General features: G+C 40.2%; 1 protein-coding gene across 2 annotated transcripts in view; it reads right to left on the reverse strand.

Annotated features, from left to right (window-relative positions):
- Positions 1-3,176: 3,176 nt before the first annotated feature.
- Positions 3,177-22,950, reverse strand: part of LOC142384782 (alpha-1,3-mannosyl-glycoprotein 4-beta-N-acetylglucosaminyltransferase C-like) — a 169,838-nt gene continuing 150,064 nt past the window's right edge. For both annotated transcript variants that reach the window (XM_075471088.1, XM_075471089.1), the window contains 3 exons: positions 8,887-9,038; positions 6,454-6,601; positions 3,177-5,806 (listed from right to left, as the gene is read on the reverse strand). In XM_075471088.1, coding sequence (XP_075327203.1) covers positions 4,650-5,806; positions 6,454-6,601; positions 8,887-9,015 — 1,434 coding nt within the window. In that variant the 5' untranslated portion in view covers positions 9,016-9,038 and the 3' untranslated portion in view covers positions 3,177-4,649. The remainder of the gene's footprint in view (positions 5,807-6,453; positions 6,602-8,886; positions 9,039-22,950) is intronic.

A 22,950-nucleotide genomic window follows, 5' to 3' on the forward strand; every position in this document is an offset into this window, starting at 1 on the left:
CCTGTTTAAGAACGCCAGTGTCATGTAAACATTTACCTCTTATATTGCATCTGTGAGCCATTTCAGTGTAGAAACTAATCTGCCTTCAAACATTGCTCATCTACAGGCTCTAATTACACAAACATGGAAAATGTTCAGGTTACTTTAAAAACGTCGCTCCAAACTTCTTTGAGTATCAACGTGATGATGAGTCAACATGTCATGTGAGGCATTAAGTCTCACACACGTCACACTCACACAGTCGGTAACAACATACCGTAGAGCATGGTGGATATTTTTCTTAAAAAAAAAAGCATCTTCAGAAGAGAGCCAAGCGAGTTTCCCCGGAGCTGCTGCAGAGAGTGGGAACCGAGAACAAAGATCACAGAGGGGCAAGCATGTAGGAGCTGCAGGAGTGAAGCTATGAGAGCGCAACATGAGGGAAAGAACGAATTGAGATCCTATTGCTCCGGGGAAGATGTTGTTTTGCTGGTGTAGAGAGCGAGGAAAACACAAACCAATTTACTGGGGGGTAGGGGTGGGGGGTGGGGGCTTAGGAAGAAAACAAAAGAAAACAAAAGAAAAACAAAACATAAGGGTAGACCTGGCCCATTCTTCACTGTGCAGTGTAATCTCAGCTCTTGTAGAAGATGGGTGAAAACAAACATAGTTTCCCAGTCAGTCAAACTGTTTCCCCTGGCAGAACATACAGTTCTACTGAAAGTCGAGTCACAGCAACGACCGGGAAACGTGAAGAAAGCAGGCAAAGTGACTCATTAACACAGAAAGATTGGTGTGATATGACCAATATTCAAGGCAACAATGACCTCTGCCTTTCTTGTGGGTTTCAAAGGAGTAAAAATAATCAACACCGAAGAAGGGACGTTGTTCGAGAGAAACCCCCGGGCTGCATTTCTGTAGGGTCAATATCAGTCTGATAGGATGTTTTTAAGGAAACAATTATTATCATTAAAAGTATTACTCTGAATGTGTATCCTCCCTCTTCATTTGCAAACAAGTTCAAAATATTCAACAAACTTAACAAAACACAGTAAATCAGTATTACAGTCTTCCCCAAACGAGACTTGTGTTCATTACTCACTTTAAAGGGATAGTTCGGGATATTTGACATGGATCTGTATGGCATCACCATAACCAGTGTCGTGCATTCAAACTGACTTACCCCCGACAGTGTCCTGTGAGCCGAGTTTTTGTCCAGTGTTGGTCAAGGCGAAAGTAGTCCGGCTTGTTTGCTGGGGTCAAGAAATTAGCGCGTTTTTCTTCCCAAAACAGTACGTGTGCTAAAGAGTGATTTATTTCATCACAAAAACCGAAGCCGGCAAAAGTCACTCCTCGTTATCACTTGGGCCCTATACTGTCTCTCATTGTGTATCAGTGCGCACGTCATTCTGACCGCGAGCTGTGCGCACGAGTTCACTTTGTTTACTGCTCGGGAAGATGTCTGACAACGAGAGCGACGAGGAACATATTGACTTCCGTTCAGAGCCAAGGGGGTATCTTTATGAACCCGTTTATACTGAGGAGGAAGTTTGCCAAATGGACTTAGATCGGGCAGAAAGAGAGAGGGTGGACAGAGAAGTGATGGAAACAGAAGCTGGAGCCACTGCTGGAGCTGCGATACCCAGGGTGGCCGACAAATCCTGGTGCACTTGTTTGAAGTGCGAAGTAATGCAGACAGAGGTGGAATGTTACTGCTGCCACGAGTGGGATTTAGTTATGCCCCAGATACAAAACCTTTCCATAGATGAGGATGTCGGCGGCCGCGGGACAGCTGCTGCCTGCATCACAAATAAGGGTGACTTCCCTGCACTCCTGAATGCACGCGTCTTGAGAACTTTTTTCCATGTTCCCAAGATCAACTGGAGGAGGCGTCCCAGACCAGCTGGACCCGATGGCCAGTTGTCTGCAGAGTAAGTGTTGAGCACTGCCAAAGAACAGAAAGACTCGTGCGCACAGCTCGCGGTCAGAATGACGTGCGCACTGATACACAATGAGACAGTATAGGGCCCAAGTGATAACGAGGAGTGACTTTTGCCGGCTTCGGTTTTTGTGATGAAATAAATCACTCTTTAGCACACGTACTGTTTTGGGAAGAAAAACGCGCTAATTTCTTGACCCCAGCAAACAAGCCGGACTACTTTCGCCTTGACCAACACTGGACAAAAACTCGGCTCACAGGACACTGTCGGGGGTAAGTCAGTTTGAATGCACGACACTGGTTATGGTGATGCCATACAGATCCATGTCAAATATCCCGAACTATCCCTTTAAGCACCTTTCTGAGGAGCCGTCAGAAACATTCATACATATCAGCTCATTTCAACCTCCACTAATGTCTTCTGTCATCATGGCTGGGTGATATGACTGAAATATATTATCATGATATCAAACCAATAGGATGAGAAATTGACAAATAGATATGTAATATGAAAAATGTATCCACAGTCATACATCAATCAAGCTACTCAATGTTGCGTTTAATGATTTACACAACAGTAAATGAGTGAAACAAAACCAGTAATGACACTTCTTTTCTTGTCAATTAATTTTAAATCATTAAAGGACAAGACCGTTTTTTTGACATTGGGCCCTTGATTTCACATTATAACATGATGTTCAACTCACCCCTGCTTGTTGTTGGTAATTTGGAGCTGTTCCGAAGATATTCGAGAGGCGTCTGGCTGCTCTCTTGAGATATTCGGCCATGAAACGGTTTCCTATGGGCAAGCTTATACAGGCACAAACTATGCTGTTTATAATTTATTAATTACTGTACACTAGCACTGATAACGTGGAGGTGCGTCGCTTACTTAAAAAAATCCGGGTTACTGTAATTTTGATTTTTTGTCGTAAAGTGGGTGTTACTGACGTCATCGTCGTGCTACTACCACAGACAGCCCACAGACCTGCTGCCTATTTATTCATTCGGCTAAAATTCAAAATTACAGTAACCCGGATTTTTTTAAGTAAGCGACGCACCTCCACGTTATCAGTGCTAGTGTACAGTAATTAATAAATTATAAACAGCGTAGTTTGTGCCTGTATAACGTTGCCCATAGGAAACCGTTTCATGGCCGAATAGCTCAAGAGAGCAGCCGGACGCCTCGCGAATATCTTCGGAACAGCTCCAAATTACCAACAACAAGCAGGGGTGAGTTGAACATCATGTTATAATGTGAAATCAAGGGCCCAATGTCAAAAAAACGGTCTTGTCCTTTAAAGAATGAGACAGGTGAAAATTCTGGATCTGGGTTCATTTCAACAAATCCAATGAAAATGTCCAAAGCAACTCTGTTCCACCAGTCTCTCAAATACTTTAAAAACTTTGCCTGAAGCCCATAAGCTCCCACCGAGGATGAGGTCCCAAAGTTTTACAAGTCTCTTTAAAAGCAAAACATATCAGAAAAACAGCTGGATGCTGTTGTCTTTTAAGGAAATCTCACAGGAGGAAACGCTAAATTACTTGTGGATGATTTTCTGTGGTGACTTAATGTGTTTTTTGCTTCTGTCGCTGTAAGGAGTAGCAACAGCAGAAAGCTAGTGAAAAGTGGGACTGAATATTGTTTGGCTCGTTGTTCATAGAGTCTTGCATTGCTTCAGGGACACAGACTGGTCACAACTCCCCCCTCTGTCCATTCATCCTCAACTCCGGTGTGTCCCGAAACATCAGCCCGCTTTACAACCAGGGCGGCATTCATTCATTCTGCCAGCTCTCTGCTCACTACTCATCTGACTAGCTATTCCAGCTTGTAAATGTATCCTCCCACCTCCCAAGCCTCCTGCTGCATTTGACAATTGTTTGCTTTCCTTCATACTAGGTTTATTCAATTGCTGTGACTGTGTTAGGTGACAGGTTAAACCTGTCCTGAGTGAAATTAAATAGGTTTTGAACAACAGATACATGTTTAAGAATATACATCTTGTTGGCCTTTTTCATGGGATTTGATTACAGTATGAAAAGATAGAATATCTATAGGGTTGCAGGAGTCTATCCCTGCTGTCACAGGGCAAACGTTGGGGTACAGCCTGGACAAGTTGCCAGTCCAACACAGAAACAAACAATATTACAATCATGGCAACAGTCAATTTAGAATCACTGATTAGCCTAGCATGCATGTTTTTGGATTTTTGGAGGAAGCCTGGGCAAATTCTATGGAGGAACAGGGAGAACATCCAAACTCCACAGCTGAGGTTTGAACTAAGAACCTTTTTGTTGTGGGGAGACAGAACCAACCACTACACCACCATGCTGCCGAATAACCTAGAATAGTGTAACCCAAATTTAATTTTGGGAAAGTAGATTTGTTATATAACAACCCAAAACGATCATATTGTGATACTGAATTATCGCCAAGCCCTATGATGGAAACTGCTATCAGGTAAAGGCTACAAGGTACAATGAATAGACTATAAAATAGTTAATGACTACTCTGAGGTCAGCTGAACAGTCGTTGATACTGACTGTGAGGATAGTTCAACTTTTAGATATGAAAATAAATAAATAGATTAAAAAAAACTGTTTGAATTGGCAAAATGAGTATAAATAAATACATACAAAATGAATAAATAAACCTGGAGAAACATACAATACTAAATCATCAAAAAATCTTCTATGCCTCTATGACATACTAAGTCCTTGTGTATAGTCCTCATTGGTTGGGCGGTTGCGTAGTCCATAAACTTATACTTCTAATAATGAGCCATTCTTTCTGACTGGCAGTCACCACAATGCGAACACACTCAATGTCAAAGGCAATCTTGTGGTCAACGTCTTGAACCTCAATGTTGCCATTTTTAAACTCCCCTAACGTGATGTAAGAGGAACACTGTTTCCCTTTTTTAGTTCCAACTAATTTCTCTCCTACTTCCACAGCGCCATGGTGAAGGAAGTCATTCTGTCGGTCATCAGATCCAGTAACAATCTTAATTTTGCTAATTTTGGTTGATTTGTTAAAGACTATAACAAAGAAATCTCCAGTCGAGGGTGGCTTCCCCCAGAAGTATTCGTCCACTGTGCTGTAAGCCTTGGTGGCATCGTAGTTTTCAAAGACGTTGATGTTTGTGTAAAGGCTGGCGGGGGGATTGTCAGGAATGTCTATGGAGTCTTCTTCAAAATCATCATCCTTCAGCTTGTTCTCTGCTCCTTTATAGGAGGAGTAGTAGCCCATGTGCTGGAACAGCGAAGGTTTGAAGCGGATCACGTCCTTCTGGGCCAGCAGCCCCCTGAAGTGGATGAGGAGCCAGTCGCAGGGCATTTCCTGGTAGAACATGAGGAGGAAATGAGCCAGACGTGGCAGGTCTCTGGAGTGGTACAGCTTCCCGATGTAACCCAGCTTAGAGAACTCCAGCATCACCCAGTAGGAACCTTCTCTTGATGTGATCACCTTCTTTAGTGCGGTCAGGAAGTTCCTGGAGCAGCGCACATCGTCCTCCAGCATCATGTAGAAGTCTGACAGGTTGGTGCAGAAGTTAAGGAGGAAAGCGTAGTCCACATTCTGCTTAGAGCGGAAACGGACCCGGTCCTCTGGGTCGTTGTAGTTCCTTTTCAAACCGTCAAGAGATGGATAGTACTCCTCTGGGGCCTGGATGACCAGGAGGCGTCCGGCTATGATGTGGTGAGCAAACTTTCTGTTCATTTCCTGGACCAGGTTCTCACACCAGACCAGGTCAAAGTCTGCCAGATGGACCACAACCACAATCTCTTTCAGTTCCTCGTAACTGGACTGATCAAAGATGGATTTGATCGTCTCCAGCAGGTAGTTTCCTCTTTTCCTCTTGACTGAAGACAGTCCAATGGTGAGATACTCTGTGAACAAATTATAATATTTGATTAATCACTATATATGAAACGTGATGTTTGCAGAATACAAATAAGAATACAATGACCACCTTAGAACACAAGCCTCAGTAAAGTATACTTATAACTAAAGTGTGTAAGTCCTTAACATTGGGATCACCACGGTAAAATTACTGGTTACTTCTTGAGCTTTCAAGCACCTCTCATTGTCTTCATCGGTGCATTTTCTAAAGACAACCACCAATTATTACCTCACTTTAAATTCCATCTCGTGCCATCTGCAACTGAGAGACAGCTGGATGAGTACATCAGCCTGCGGAATCGCATAAGCCATGAAACAGCTCTAGAACCGGTGCTTTGAGTCTATATACTGGTAATATACACTGCCTAGTTTCAGCTAAATAATTCTATGAAGAAAAAGTTGACAAACATTTTGCATGTAAAGGACGATATACAGTAGGAAAGTTGCACTTATTATATAATGTTGAGGCAAAGAATGTTTTTTTTTTTTACCAGTTTTTTTTACCAGTACCTTATTTTTTTAATTCTTGTGACACAGACACATGTGACAAATGTGATTTTATATTCATAGCTCATGATCACAAATATGAAGTAAGTCAATGAAAATTGATTTTATTAAGAAGCATCTAACTTACTCTTGCGGTTCAGAGGGGTTCCAGCGAGATAGCGGTATGTAACATTAATGGTTCCAGAGAAATTACTTAGGTCTCTGAAGGTGTGAACATATCGCTCTGAGCTTGGAGGATGGATTGATGCTTCCCTAAGCTGCCTTTTATCGCCTTCCTGGAACACAACATGAGAACACACATTATGTACAACAACAAAAATAATAAATTTGGACAGCAACTGTAAGAAAAGGGGAACAAAACATCTTTTTAAAACCTTCTCTCTTTTTTTTTTTCAAAATTTGTGTTAAAAGTAGTTCAGATATAACTGAGCTAACCCTTAATGTTTGGGGGAAGAAGAAATCAAAGCTTTTCTAGGCACTTTTCAGAGCTGAGCAGATGGACTTCAGAAAAAGCACCAGTGAGATGAAAATGCAAACGGCCTTTTAATAATTCAAGTGACAAACACAGATAATGTACCATGATCACCACATTTTGATGGTTCATGAATAAGAAATACATCATCTGGATGATTTCAACTTGGGTCCATGTTATGAAAATTTAAACATGTCTTCCTTACAACAAGTCATTATGAAAGGGAGAAACAATGGAACTGTGAACACATAGAACACATTTGAATTCAGTGACATGTTTGATCACATTTTTTGTTTAGACATCAAGAAGAAACACAACTGTGCAGAGAGTGCAAACTTGGAGAGTGCTGAGAACGAGGTGCACAAAAACTGGCATAAAAGGGCTTCCAGTTTTTCTCTGAAGTTCTAACATCTGTTCCAATGTGGGAAATACTGGAAAGTCGGGGATATTTTCAAATTAAAAAGTTACTGTCAGACAGATGCATCAGTCGTTTGCATTGTGATCCAACAGAACGCGCTGTAGAGTCTGCTTGATCTGACGTCTACTCTGGTAACCTCTAAGTAAAATAAGCTAATGTTATTTTTGCTATGTTGATTCAAAAATGGGGAAACTAGTGAGCAAAGCTGTGTTGGGATGACAATCATTACACTAAATTATCTGAAAAGCGATGTTTGAAATTCTTTTGGTTTTTAAACCGTAAACAGTATCGTAAAGAGCAAAAATAAGGCACATTTGTTGACTTTGTAAAGCAGCTGTTTCACTCTACAATGACAAAAAAACCTGCAGACTTATCTACGAACTTGGTAGTGTGACGCAAATTAATGTTTGGTCACATTATGTTCTGTATTCTTTTCATTATTTGTTGTTAAAAAAAAACCTACATTTGCATTTTCTAAAAATGAAGTCTAAGCAACAAGGGGGCCTCGTCTCCCTGTTGAGACGGTGGTGACACCGGAACCACCTCTCTTGCTTGGACTGGCAAGAATGTGAGCTGGAAACACATCACCTCTTGTCCATTAAATTTTTCCCCTGTTCCTTAGAAGTTAGTAAATGGCAAAATCAGCATTATGTGCTCCACATAATTTTGGTCCAGTAAATGGCAATTTTTGGTTATGTTGTGCTACTGTTAAGGACATTTCGTGCTAATATAGTGCACCTTGCATACTATTGGTGCATGGTGCTTTGGGTACATGTGATACGTGTCTTCCTTCAAAGTTCTCTTATGAAAATGTTTGCTTGATAATCTCCTGTACATTTGGAAATTAGTTTTTATTTTGTATACATATAAAGATATTTTTTAAGTTGAACAGTGTAATGCTAATCTCACTAGCTCAGTTGTTTTTTCAATAGGATTTCCTATTGTGTTTCTAAATTGTTAGCATCGTGATAAAGAATTGTTATAGTTCAGCCCGTTCACCTGGAATATAATAGATAATAAGTGATAATAAGTGATAATAAGTGATAATAAGGGACTGAGGCTCCAACCAGCAGACCCAAATGTTTATGAAAAAAAAAAAAGAAATTTCTGTAACTCATACATGGAGAATTTGGCGCACAAGTCTCTGTTGTCTTTGTCTCTTTGTAATTTGTCCAAGAGAGATTCTTTATTGTTTTGAACTTTGGCTTTTCTAATAATTTTTTAAAGAAAAATGAAAACCCAGAATGCAATCAAAATGCAACTGAAACTCCAAACACATGAATAAATCTCAACACTACCAAGAGCGAGAGCAGGGCACATACTTCCTTTAGTCCATTTCATTATTTTCCAGTTCTTTACAGAAAAAAAATATAATCTTGTGACAGGCTCCATGCCTGAATCCTGTGATGCTGTTTACCACGCAAGTGAGGCAGCAGAGGCACCACTTAAAAGCATGTCGACACAAGGCAATCAATGTCGCCCGACTGCCTGCTATTTGGGAAAGTCAAATACAGCAGGATATTTCAAGGGGCCTCGAATAAAATGCCATCACTGACAAGCTCGCACGAGTTATATGCAGTTGTATGTGGCCCATCGGGATTGTTTTAGTATTTTAAATTTGTTTGGGCTTGAAAAAGTGCCAGCTCTAATACACAATTCTATTTACTTACCAGCACATAGCCGTCTTCAATGTAGAGATTCAAGAAGAGGAGGAAGGTGATAAGGAAGCCGAGAAAGGGAATAGTGGAACGTTTCCTTAGACACCTCATTTTGTCCAGGGATTTCCACACCAGCCTCATTGTGCACACACTGTTTCTGGGATCTGCAGGAGACATGCATGAGAAAAAGACTTATTAGTCATGCTTGAGTTGAATATGTACAGCTTGAAATGCAAATAATTAGCCTTTTTTGATCAAGCGTAAAGAGATTAATGGGAAATTGAGGGTAAAGCCATATGACCATGTATTGTGTGATTATCATCCATGAGCATCATAATGATTCCTAACAAACTTCTGATAATTTGTGATCGAGGCGGAGGGAGAGATAATGAGCGTGGGAAAGATGTGGACCAAACAACTGCTTAGCACATCACATGAGAAAGAACCTGGAGGCAGTCCGAAACATGAAAGATATTGATGTGCTGATTAAAAAGAAGCCTGGTTGTGTAAAGTTGATTTTGTTTTTTCTTTTTTTTTGTCCAATAATCATGAATTTAAACAGTATAGCAAAACCCATTATATTCTAAGGGGCTGCTCAGCATTTAGACACTTTCTTAAACTGCCTTGGTAACAAAAAAAACAACAACAACAACTAAATAAAGTTTGAAAATTACAAAGGTAGGGAAAGAGAGAATAAAAAAAAGACACAGCATAGAGTGTAAAATGGATTTGGAGATAACCAATACTTAGAAACCTACTTTGGCTGTAACCCAATCCGTTAAGCAGCATATCAACAAATTTACTGAAAAGGACAGGGATTTTTTTGTCAGTGCTTGTATTATTCATTTACTCATGTATTATTGGACACATTTTTAATCCAGACTGATGTAGACAGGGACAGTTACTGGTGGAGGCAAAACCCATAGGAGCATGACTTATTGTAAGTCACTTCGTTTGTGATTCATGCACCGGTGCTGTCACTAAAGCTGTGTTATTCACAGCAGAACGAAAAAGCGTGTGATTATTTGGGAACACGTTACGATAAGGGTACACGGATCATGATTAATTCATTTCAAGACTTTCAAGATCTAATTTACCATCAGGTATGTACATGAATTTACAGTATCTCATGCATCCTTAGTGTAAGAACAAAACCTTAATTAATGCATAAACCAAGATGTTTTTTTTTTATATATCATAATTATTCAAGAATGAGTAACTGTGTTCACATCATACCTGCAATACATGAGATAGGCTGGAAAAAATAGCAGTAATGGCAGTGAATGTGAATACCCACAAAATGAATAGACTTAAAAGCAACCATTCATTCTTAGTATTAAAGTTCAGGTAAATCAGAAATAAACCGGTAAATGTGTTATCAAATCACACAGCCAAGCAACAATAATTAAAAACAGTAACCAAGGACATAAAAGTAAGTTTTTCAAATCATTAAAAAATAAGCAGTGCTCTGAGACGCTGATTGACTGACCTCAGACCAGCTCAAATGAGCAGCACAAAGGGGTCAAACAGAGCTCTATTTAACCAAACCAAACCACTTTGAAACTGTCTGAAATTACAAATGCACGCTGCAGATACTTAATATTTCCTCACCTTTCATCTGTGAACTAAATAAGCAACATTGTTTTATCATGTAACCTTGACATTTTCTTGGAACGGCCAGCTGTGAGGCAGCTGGGACTGGCACACTGGCGGCAGAGGGTTGCAATCTGGCTAAGATATACCGTGGCAGCCATGCATCTGTTAATCCCAGCTGTCTTTGGTGAAAGTTTGAAAAGCCACCAGGTGAAAAATGAAGCTCTTGTTTGGCGGCGATGCTTAACTTTCAATCACAGTGACTGTAAAAAGTTAGTCTGCTGAGCCTCTACTAACTGCAGCTGGTCCTTTACTTACATGGTGTGGTAACCACCGAGGGGAGGGATTGTTAACTTTACTCTTCAATCCAATGAGCATAAATAGGATTCTCTAAACTGATGTGGTAGCCCCTCCAACATCTGCAGTACTGTGTTTCATCTTGGAACACTTAGCTAGATAGTGTTCAGATACACAACTAGATGGCATGGTTGGCTGGTCCTAGGCTAACGCATTTTACTGAGTATCTATAACATTACAGTTTTAGGGGCAGGGGCAGTGTTTGCTTCTTTAAATACTCTCTGGGTTGCACCATTACACCCTGATTTCAAACCTGCCCTAAAGATCCAAAACAAGGTCCATCTGTGAAAGATATCTTTAATTGATGTCTAACTCCACAAGTCAGTACAACAGAATTCTCAGTCTTGTAACATACTTTAAGAAGTTATTGCTTGACTCGTATAACATGTTTTCATGCTAACCTCTGAATTTGTTTTGCTCTGAATTAAACGGAATCATCTTCATAGGAAAATTATATGCAAATCTGTTTGTTGGCCCTGTGATGGACTGGTGACCAAACCAAGAAAACCAAATCCAAAATGAATGGATGGATGGATGGATGGACAAAGATTGACAACTCTGAAAATGTTTTTTTCATTGTGTATAAAAAAGGACAGGTCATAACTTAAATGGTAGAACTGCGTGAATATAGTTACTTGTACAAATTCAAGATAATTCATGAAAGCTTACTGTTCAGCAAACTAAACTAGTATTCACAAGATGTTCCGATGGACTCCTTATACAGCTCTTCAAAGCCAAAATCAATCAAAAGCTGCTATAAATAACAGTGAAATGCGAGCAGTGGGGTTGTGAGTGGTAGGCTGGACATGGCATCTGTCAGCTGTGTACCTGTGCTATCTTATACAATCAATATCACCTCTGAGAAGTTGATGATATTCAATTTCTGAGTCAGTCGTGTTAATACTGTCATGTTGTAGTAATAATAATAGTAAATAAGGGTATCTTGATCTGTTGCACATGTAGGGCGTCTCAATCCCCAGCAGAAATAATACAAAGACATTATGTCCTAAAAGCTACATCACTTATGGTTTTAGCACAGGTTTATGCGTCAGTCTCAGACACAACATATTGACAAAGTTCTCATAGCAACTTCAGACCAACTGAAGGAGAAAAAGTGCATCAACAGCAGTAGTGGATGAAAACACCCGTCAGATGTAACAGCAGTGTTGGTCTTTTCCTTGCCAGCAATTAGGCATCAGCGTGTGCTTTTGTTCCACTGCTGCAAAGTCCCCGAGATGCCTAATGGAATACAAACTACCTATAAGCTCAGTTCAATGACCACACACATCGATCACTCGCACCAAGAGCCAGCTTTTCAGCAGGGATTTGACTTGTCAATACCGCTTCGTGCACACTTGAAAACTGAATTTAACATATCCATCGGGGGCACAGGCTCTTCTGTGCAACTTTAAACTCTGTTGCTTTTAATATGGATGGCCATTCGAAGTAAATATGACATTTAGGGCAAGTTTTTTGCTTACTTTGAAATGACAAAGGAAATAAGCATTACTTGCTGTAGAATTTGAACAAGTATGTTTTAGTAGGGAAATAGAAAACATTATTCATTGACCCTTGTGACATGGTGTCACTGGGCTCATAAAAACTGAAATGTTGGCAGCACAATCAACAAGGACTCAAATTTGAATAAAATAGCCGAGATACAATGGTTCAACATTAGATTTTTACAGTGTTTATTTTTTTTAAATGTTGAATAACAAACTACTTTACATTCAAGAAAAAAACAATTCAGACTGCATTTTTCAATCTGGTCTCATTAGAACTTGTTGTCCTATATGCAACAATTTGAGAGACTGTGAAAATAATTGTATCATATTCTATCAGATTAAATAGGTGAGACAACATTAATAGGAAAAAACCAAACATTTTTACACCCTTAAATACAAAGTCACTATGACTGTACAGAGCTATAGCTTGAGTAGAATACACTGCATTGTCTCTGCTATATGTGTGGCATGTTTCCTGGAAATTGAAACATACTGCAGGAGTGCAGCAGGTTGAAGAGGAGAATCATTAGGACAACTCAGGAGGAATCTCTGCTGATGGCTACAACAACCAGAGTTCTCCTGGCGACACAGCTCCGGTGGCTCTCTCTGCTCCTCAGCGCCCACTGATTCCTCTTCCGGGAGAGCTCTCAGCAGCAGATTTTTCTTATTGCACCAATGAAAGCTGTGTTCAGATCCCTGGCATGTACTGAAAGATTTCTAGTTTTTTTCTGGATCGTTTTACAGGAAAGCTACAATTAGACAACTTCTGGGTTTCATGTTGGGAAGAAATCTGATCTCACAGACTGGAGTCTTGACTGTCAGTCTAAATGAAAAAGAAAGGCACAAAGAAAGGAACCTCTCTTATTTCAATAATTCAGTAAGGACCCCGAGCAGGAAGAGGATGAGATGTTCATACTGCCAAAGGCACACCCTAAATTTAACTGAGGAACGGCACTACACCTACAACATTCTGATGCTAATTTGCAGTCCACTTTATATTCTTGGAAATTGCTTGAATGGGTATACACATTTATGGATGATGGTGTGAAGTAACTATTAGAATCCATTAACAAGAGATGTGGGCATGTTTTGTTGTGTTCGTTCTTGTGGCCGGAATGCAGACGGGAGCTGCAGCAGTGAAATGGACGATGTGTGTTTTAATGGGTGTGTCATCCTGAAAAACATACAGTCCCATACATATTCCTAACACCATTTCAGAACACAGCACACTTCCAGCAGCCTGGAGCTGTCAAATATTCATCATGAGTATTACACCATGTGTAAGTGTGGGCCAAATAATCCACAACACTGCCTCTCTGCTCGGTTTTGCCTTCCACCACCCTGAGCCTTAAACACATTGTGAAAACTATGCTGTCAGTAAAAGGTTCAATCCTGTTAGACTGACATAAAGGAGCTCGGTAGTAACACAACTGTGACAAAAACCAAGCGTACAAGACAAAGACCTCAGAAATTCAGTTAGAAATTCAATTGTCATTGTCTCGACTAAATTTTTAGGTGGATTAAGATTTCAGAAGCCTATAAATTTAGTGTACTGAGCTCTGGCTGTAACAAACAGTCACACTCTGCTGGAATTCTTTGGGATAAGTCGCTTCTAGATGAGATAAGAAAATATACCCAGACAGCCTCCGAAAAATCCTCAAAGGAAAATATCACCTGTTTGTATCACACTAGCACCTTGGAGTTTGGAAATTGCTCTCAGCTGAAAGTCTGCACATCAGTCCTTGACATCAAAGCAGGCTGATAGTTATGTTGTTGTGGAGACACAGAGTACTCGAGGGAGTGAAAATAATAAACATGGGACTTGGAAAATTACGTGAAACCTTGTCTCAAATTGACGATGAATTTATGTTTAAAAAAAAATATTAACCATATAGACTTCAGGACATGAAAATATAATTTTGGGAGGTAAAATGAGCTTGAATAATCATAAATATATATAAATAAATTACCCTGAAGCCAAAAGAGGGTATATTAAAGAAAATCTTAAGATTGTAACCATGGACTATATTAAAAGATGGATGGTGATGTCACCAATTCACAGATGGTTGATTTTAAGACTCAAGTTCAGCATTAAACTTTTGCTATGTTCGGTTTTTACAACCAGAGGTGACGGGGATGGATCTGAATAAAGATCTGAGGACAATATGCACATGCATCACAAATCATAATGTACAATTTTAAATGATGCATAATTAGAAATTAGCTTAAAGCTGCAAATTATCACCAGCATATTTTAATTTCTACTGCATAGAAAAGTGTATTAACATGAGGGTCAATGGGGTTTGACACACGACCCAATGTCAAGTGGCCAGTTAAAGACAAATTGCAGTTTTTTTTGCACTTGATACACTCACATATTGGATAATATGTACTCACAGAAGCATCATTTCAACATACTCTTGTTAAAGTGGTTTATTTGAAGAATAGCATATTAGATTTTAGTCTTGTTATTGGTGTGACTACCTACGTAAGTCAGCAACTTTGGTCAATATTGTGGTGTGCGTTACAAGGTGTACATGTTTTTTTATCTTGAATGATTGCTTGACATTTTAAAACATGTCATGAATATATTCAATTCTACTGTAAACCCCCTTCTAAGAGTATAATCTAGCAACTTAGACGATTTAACTACTACCGGTAGCTATAAAAAAAAGCTAGCTCCAGCTAGCCAGCTCTAAAAGCTCATAATTCATTCATTCATTCATTTTCCATTCTTGCTATATCCAATTCAGGGTCACTCCTTTTCACTACTACTATAATTTTTGAATCACCAATTAACTATGTTATTGGATTGTAGGAAGAAGCCAGAGTTTCTGTACAAAACCAATGCATCCATGGGGAGACCATACAAACTCCACACAGAAAGACCCTAACCAAGATTCAAAGCAGGAATCCTTATACTGGGAGGCGACAGTACTAATCACCACACCACCGTGCAGCCCAGAGTGCACATAATGACACCAATGAGTATAAGCCTTGTTTACGGCTTGTTTTGCCTCATTAATAGCTATTGCATCAGATACACTACATTTATTTGAGCGACTACATGGTTTTCTAGCAGTTTCTCATAGTTTAGGGTTCCAGGCAAAAACTACCCTGACAAACCCATTCTCGATGTCCTCCATGTTTCTTTGGCAGTGAATATGAAATTTAATTGATCCATGAATTGTCTTATTTTCCCCTGTTACACTCTTCTCCTCTAATGGTGAAATCTAATGGAGGCAGACTTCAAGTGGAAAACAAGGAGCTCCCCTATGCGGGGAAGGCAATTATGTGGTTGGGCCTGATGTGTAACTTTATGCCAAGCTTTTAATGACACACATGAAGCTAAACAAAACAAAAGGTGCCGTTCCCTCTCCATTTGTAATGGCTCTGTTGCTGCAGAGTGGCGACAGTGTTCCTGCGCACCAGGGATACCACTTGATTGTTGTTGAGTCCCCCGAGCTAGAGTAAATAGAGGAATGCAAAGGACTGTGCTGATCAGCGCTGACATGACGCAAACCTGAGTTTTGTTCCACAGTAATTCCACATCCCATCTTCCAGAGGTTGTTCTTCTTCAGCTCATTACCACAGAAGTGTAATGACAAAGTAAAAATACGATGGAGAACATCTGTAACCTGAATTTGAAAACAAAACTGAGATAAATGTTCAAATATTTTTTTTTTGTTTCATTTTGTGCAGTATCACTTTAATGAATTAATTTATTTAATGCCTGCAGGGAACTGAGAAAGGCAGAATAATGAAGATGAGATTTGAAAATAAGATATTCTCTTCTCAGAGCCTCAGGTACATGCAGCTGTGAGTCCTTTCATATGTTATTCAGAAATCAAAATAACCTTCTGACAAACAATTTTCCAACCAGCTTGAATCAACACTCAACTTTTGATTCGTGCAACGTTTTTTGAATCTTAAGTCGCATGCTTGTAATGGGAAAACCTAAATGGGAAACTCATTGTGAATAAGAAAAAGGGAAAAGATTAATAAAGGGGGCAGCAGAAAGCAATTCTCCCACATTTCATCTTGTTATCTGTTTTACATTATTTCCCCTGGGTATCCTGCACCTTGCAGATATACAGCTCGGCACAAATAATCAATTAAGCCTGCAGATTTGCAGGGATTCAGCAGTTGCTTTGTGTCAGGCCTTCAGCCACTTTCAGTGGATTTTCTTTTTCGATAAAAAGCTGAGAGTAACAGAGGCTTTTGTTGATAACAAAATTGCAGCGTGGGGTGGAATAATGAATCCCTTTAATATGAAATGGCTGTTTTGTTAATAATTCAAATTGGTCAAAGTGTTTACCAATTACTACATTCTTATAGTCAACAAAGACTTGGCGACCCTTGCCGGAGATCCACGATCCTTTTTATCCATATGAAATTAGGGAATGACAGTGAGGGCCTTTATTCATGAACACTGTCCTAAAAAATAAGAAGCTTGAAAGCTTTTACTGGGGGATCCACTTTGTAATTCCTACAAACCCCACGTGTCGCAACAAGCCAAATGTATTTGAAGTTGCTGACCTGTCATCTCTACAAATGTAATCTCCCAATGGGACTCATCATGTCACTGAAGCTACAACACAAACTTTACTTCCTGCTACGAGCTGCCAAGTAGTTTTCAGATCGTGAAACAATCCCAGACGTGGTGTGCTTTACCAGCTCCGGCTGCATCAATCTCTCGAGGCCAGCCGGCTGTGCTGAGCATCCGAACAGATGTACCACCGACCACAGCAGCAGCAGCAGCACTGCCCTCCCCTCCATTGTCTCCAAGCGCTGAGCCTGTCACCGCCGCTGTCAACAGTTTGAGCTCACACAGTCTAATGGGAGGAGGAGGTGTTGTGGAGGTGGAGGTAGAGGGGAGGGAGTGTGTGTGCTGTATGTGATGCGTTCCCCACGGGCATACTGTCCAAGTGGAACACTTTCCCTTCACATAGCCACAACCAACTACTACATCTAACTTTTCTGTGGTCCTCTTGGGAAAACAAGCAGTGACAACGGCGCTTCCAGCTGTTCTCCCATAAGGAATTGTTGACAAACCTTGGAGTTTAAAATAACCGAATGGTCTCAGACATTCAGACGTCCTGATATGAGAAATCTAACCGGCGCCAAACAGCCGTTTTGTGAATTCCTGGTGGTCCCTCTGTCCTTTCCTTTATACGCTCTCACAGTGAGAGGACAAAGCCTTGTTCTAATTCCAGGATGTGTTGGAGACATCAAGAAAGCCTTTCAATTCATCAGCACTGGCACAGGTGGTGAAAGCGAATGGAATATATATTTTCTCATGAAATATCAAGCAAGTACGAGCCGTTGAGGCAAGCTTCAGAGCAATCAAGCATCAAAATACGCAGGACAAACAGCTCTGGTTCTCTCTGCTGCACTACAGATGTGCAGCTTCCTCAGATCGGCACATATTTCCCCCTCCCAGGTTGATTTCTATTTATTTGGCTGGAAGATAAGGCATCATAAAGTTCATAGCTTTGAATGGACTTGTACCATCTGGAGAGCTCATCAGTATTGTGGTAGGAAGGCTGTTTTTATCACGAGACAAAATTAAGGCGCGTAATGTGCAGATTGGGTGGCAACTTAAACAGTGCTTGCTTTATCACTCTCTCTCAGAGGCTCTCAGACTCTGCAGTGGTGATCAGAGTAGCTAAGTCTCAAAGCGAAGCAGATCAATGATGCAGTGGTCACCAGGGCTTTGTTAACTGCTGTGTGGTTAGAATATTGCCTGCATGTTCGCGTGCGTTTAAGGTTAAGAGGACGTGTAAAAGCTGTTCACTGTTCCTGCTGTGGTGTTTATAATGAGGACGAGGAGATGTGAGACATGATTTGAATCGGCCTCTCCCAGGCCCTTCTAAGCAGTTAGCACTTTGACCCAGATTAGCGCTCTGCCAGGGGTGCACTTGGGAGGGATTCTGATGGAGAGCAGTGATAACGCCTGCATATTTCCACTGAAAACACACACTTGGCATGTGTACACCCCATGTAAAAATGCAGACACATGCATATGGTCTAAGTTTCTCCCTCATCCCCTGTGTGATGTGAAGATGTGGCCGGTAACAGAAAGGATTACCTACTGCTGACATCTGAGACATGGAATGATTGATATTTTGAATGTTGTGAAATACTCTCAAAGGCAAAGACATTCAATTAGTTCTTTTGTTATATCACATCAGGCCTAATGAACCGTGTCTTTTCCTAAACTCAAGCTCCCCGACTGCCCACTGTCATGTGTCATCAACATATGCTGCTGTGCCGCTCCCCTGAAGCCCTTTTCTACATTAGAAACACAGGCCCATGTAAATTAGCAGAAAATATCCTGTCATCTTTGCTACTCTATAAAGAAAAACTGAACAGTGGCTACAGGCAAGCGAGAGAATGGACAACACAAGAAGGAAAAATGGTCCGCGTAGAATAGGCCAGAAACAAATTCCCTCTCCCACTCCTTTTCTCTCTTCCTCCATTTGCGAGACAAGAAAAGGGTTGAGAAGACTTGGCTCTGCCTTAAAAGCACTTAAAAAGCCAAGGTCACCTCCCGGTCAAATCTGTGAAATGAGAAAATGGCTGAAGGGGCAAGAGGCCTGTGGCAGATAACATGAGAATGCACTATCTTCCCCCTACACATTTATTGAAGGGGAGGAAGCGGCACTGGGAGGCTTTTCCGTGTTGAAATGAGGACTGGGGACACAATAAGATGGCCCAGTTTCCCCCACTGTGACAGCGCATACATTGAAGTGCTCTTAGGGAATGAGGTTTTTGGTCAAGCAGAGAGAAGGAAGTAAGAGAGCTGAATGTGAGCTCAAACAGCTGAGTTTTGAATTTAATCATGCAGGTAAATTTAAAAAGACGTAACCTGGTGCTTCAATGCAAGTCAAGAATCGTTAGCATCATCACAAAAATTCACTCAACTGAACTGGCGCTGTGATCATTCAGCGATACAAAGTCAATATCTGCTCCTGTCATCGCATGGCTGTGTATGGAGGTGATCTGTCAATGCCACATTATCTCTTGACACAGATGGCTCATAATTCATTATGCAGTATATATAATCCAAAATCATATATATATTCATAAAAACGGCTTGCAGATGTGACTAACAAAATTTGTGTAATAGCAGGTCTTAGTTTTGTCCCTGTTACAGCTTCATAAACAACTGGTAGAAGTCGTCTCAAATTTGTCACATATACTTCCTGTTTTGACTTCCGAGCACCAAAGCTGGTAAGAATAGCTGTTCGAACTCTGCTTTATAAAAATAAAAAAACCTGTATGGTTCTTAGAAGCCTTTGGATGAACATCAGAATTCATAACAGATTTTATCTTACTGTCTTCAACAGTTTAATAACAGCAAGCCACAGTAACTTTATATGGAAAATTAAGAATATTAGCTTTATGCAGTTCTTGTAATTGCTAAAGACTGGTCCACCTGAGGAAACACTGGACAGTTTTGCCCTGGTTGATGCGGAGATGCTTGGTAGAGTTTTCTCCCAAATAAAACCAACAACCTGCCTTTTAGACCCAATTCAAACATCACGTTTTTAAAACGTTTTATGGATTCTTTGAAGATGAGCTCTTGAATATTGTGAATTGTTCCCTTCAGACGGGTACTTTCCCTGTTGCCCTTAAAACGGCAGTAGTGAGACCCCTTCTGAAGAAGAACAATTTGGATCCTAATGTTCTTAATAATTACAGACCAGTGTCCAACTTACCATTTTTAAGTAAAATTTTTGAAAAACTTGTTTTTATTCAGTTGAATGATTTTTTAAATCACTGCTCCGTTTTTGAGAAATTTCCATCTGGATTTAGGACGAACCACAGTACAGAGACTGCATCACTGAAAATTGTTAATGATCTTAGGAAGCTTACAGTCCTTGTGCCACTGGATCTAAGCTTTTGATACAGTCACCCGATTCTTTTAAATAGACTAAGACACCTGGTCGTGGTCGGCCTCTCTGGTACTGCACTCCGATGGTTTAGTTCCTATCTCACGGATAGAAAATTCCTCATAAGTTTGGACACATGCTCCTCAAGGATCCATGAAATTAAATGCGGTGTGCCCCAAGGCTCAATTTTAGGCCACGTACTTTTTAACTTGTACATGCTCCCACTCGGAAATGTCATCAGGAGACATGGTATCAATTTCCACAGCTATGCGGATGACACACAGCTGTACATATCCATGTCTCCTGATGACACAGGGCCAATTGATGCCCTTTTTAAATGTATTTTAGACATCAATTCCTGGATGGCAGAAAACTTCTTACAGCTCATTCAGGACAAGACTGAGGTTTTAATTATCGATCCTAAGGCTCAGAGGGAGAAACTTTTATCAAAACTGCAAACACTGTCTTTAAATCCATCCAATCAGGTAAAGAATCTGGGTGTTATCTTTGACTCTGAGCTCAACTTTATTCCACACATTAAGCAGGTAACAAAAACAGGATTTAATCACTTAAAGAACATAGCCAGAGTCCGCCCCTTTCTCTCTCGTGCTCAGAGAACTAATGCATGCTTTTATTTCCAGTCGAATTGACTACTGTAACGCCCTGCTTTCTGGTCTTCCAAAAAGAAACATCTTAGGTTTACAACTTTTACAGAACTCAGCAGCACGTGTGATGACGAAGACCAGAAAGCGGGTACATATTACACCGGTTTTAAAATTGCTGCATTGGCTCCCTGTGTGTTTTAGGATTGATTTTAAGGTCCTTTTAATGTTTTTAAATGTCTTAGGGGTCTTGGACCCTCTTATCTTTCAGAATAGCTTTTACCATATGAACCCTCGCGCACCCTGAGATCCTCCGGCACCGGCCTTTTAATAATCCCCAAAGCTAGAACACAAACTTACGGTGAGGCATCGTTTCAGCACTATGGCCCCCGTCTCTGGAATGGACCTGAGGGCCGCAGAAAGTGTTGATATTTTTAAAAACAGGCTCAAGACCCACCTATTTAATTTGGCTTTTAACCAATGTCGTATTCATACATTCATTTAATTATTATAGCCAATTTATATTTTTAGCCCTTTATTATTTTATTCTTTTTGCTTTTTACGACATAGTTCATTTTAGCTATTTCCTATTATTATTTTATTTTACTTATTTATTTATTTTATGTTTTTAGCCTTTGTAGTAGTTGTATGTTCTTATTCCATATTCCCAGTGTTTCCTCGGTGGGGGCCGTGCTGGGGCTGTGATCGACTCTGGCTGGGATGTCTCTGACTCGTGGTGAATATCGGCTTGGCCAGGTGGGGGGTCTGCGGCAGTGCTCCACTGCTGTGGGCCCCTCGCTGGCCTACAGCTTGGTGTTCCTCCTGTGATGGCGTTTTCTGACCTGGCTCCTCTGTATTCAGCCACACGTTTCTAAGTTTATTTTCTTTTCTTTTGTTTTTTATTTATTTATACATAAATATATATGTGGTAAACTGCTTTTTTTTAAGGTGTGTGCATGTGTCTGCATGTGTGTACATATGTCTGTTTGTGTGTATGTGCTGGGGTGGGGCGGGGTCGGGATGGGGGCTGCTTTTAAACATGTATAGCACTTTGTGCTACATTTTAATGTATGAAAAGTGCTTTATAAATAAAGTTTGATTTGATTTGATTTGATTTCAAAGCAGAAATATAGTCAAGGTTTGCTTTGCAGTTCACAGTGGCACTGGGTTTGTAGATGCCTAAAAAAAAATATATATATATATATATATGGATAAAGGTCAAACTCTGATTGGCCAGATTCTCTGATGTACATTTTGTTGAAGGAACTAAAACTTACAAATAATTTAGTCCAGTTACATGCACAACTGATTCGATCTATGGTTGGAGTTTGACCTTGCCTTTTCATTAAACCACTGTCCTTGTCCCTGTATACAGGAGGGGACTTGAGTTATTGACCAAAGCATGTCAAATGTCTATTTTTTCTCGTGTCACATAAATGTGTTGAATGTTTTGTGTTGGGCTAAATACACTCATCGGAATCAAGTGGAACACATGGCTGCATTTCTACCAGGGGAGATGTCATGATGGGCTTCTGCAAATGTATAAAGCAGTCAAGAGTGTCAGGAGGTCCTCTGTTACAGACACTACTGAAGATACAGTATGAAGCAAGTAAACTGTGAATCCAAAGCCTGTATTGAATTGTAATTAGCAACACTGTTTGTATGTTTAGAAGAAAAAGGTAAGCTTGAAATCAAAGAATCAAACACTGCACTTTTGTATGTCAATCGTCTGTGCTGTGTTCATATTTCAGACTAAAGGGAAATTTGTGCCAGACATAAACACCTCAAACGGGTTTGTTTTGGTCAGAACTAAAACTGCGAACACAACATATGTTGCAAGGGGATCCAACAATAGCACATGTTCTATCTAAGGCTGTAGACTCCTTCATTATCCCCTGCACTGCTACTGTTGAGTTACTTCAGGATTTATTTGTACACAGCAAATTTGATCAACCGAAACTCTAACTTTAAACTGGATGGGAACTTGTACATTTTTAAACAGAACATAAATAATATAGAAACACTTAACACATTTTTTTTGGAAGTTAACATCATGCTTGAGTAAAAGTTTATGCAAAATTCAGCATTTAGGTTGCTCAGTGTGAACAGTGTTAGTGTCAA

The sequence above is a fragment of the Odontesthes bonariensis genome, chromosome 7, assembly GCF_027942865.1.
Source record: "Odontesthes bonariensis isolate fOdoBon6 chromosome 7, fOdoBon6.hap1, whole genome shotgun sequence".
NCBI lineage: Eukaryota > Metazoa > Chordata > Actinopteri > Atheriniformes > Atherinopsidae > Odontesthes > Odontesthes bonariensis.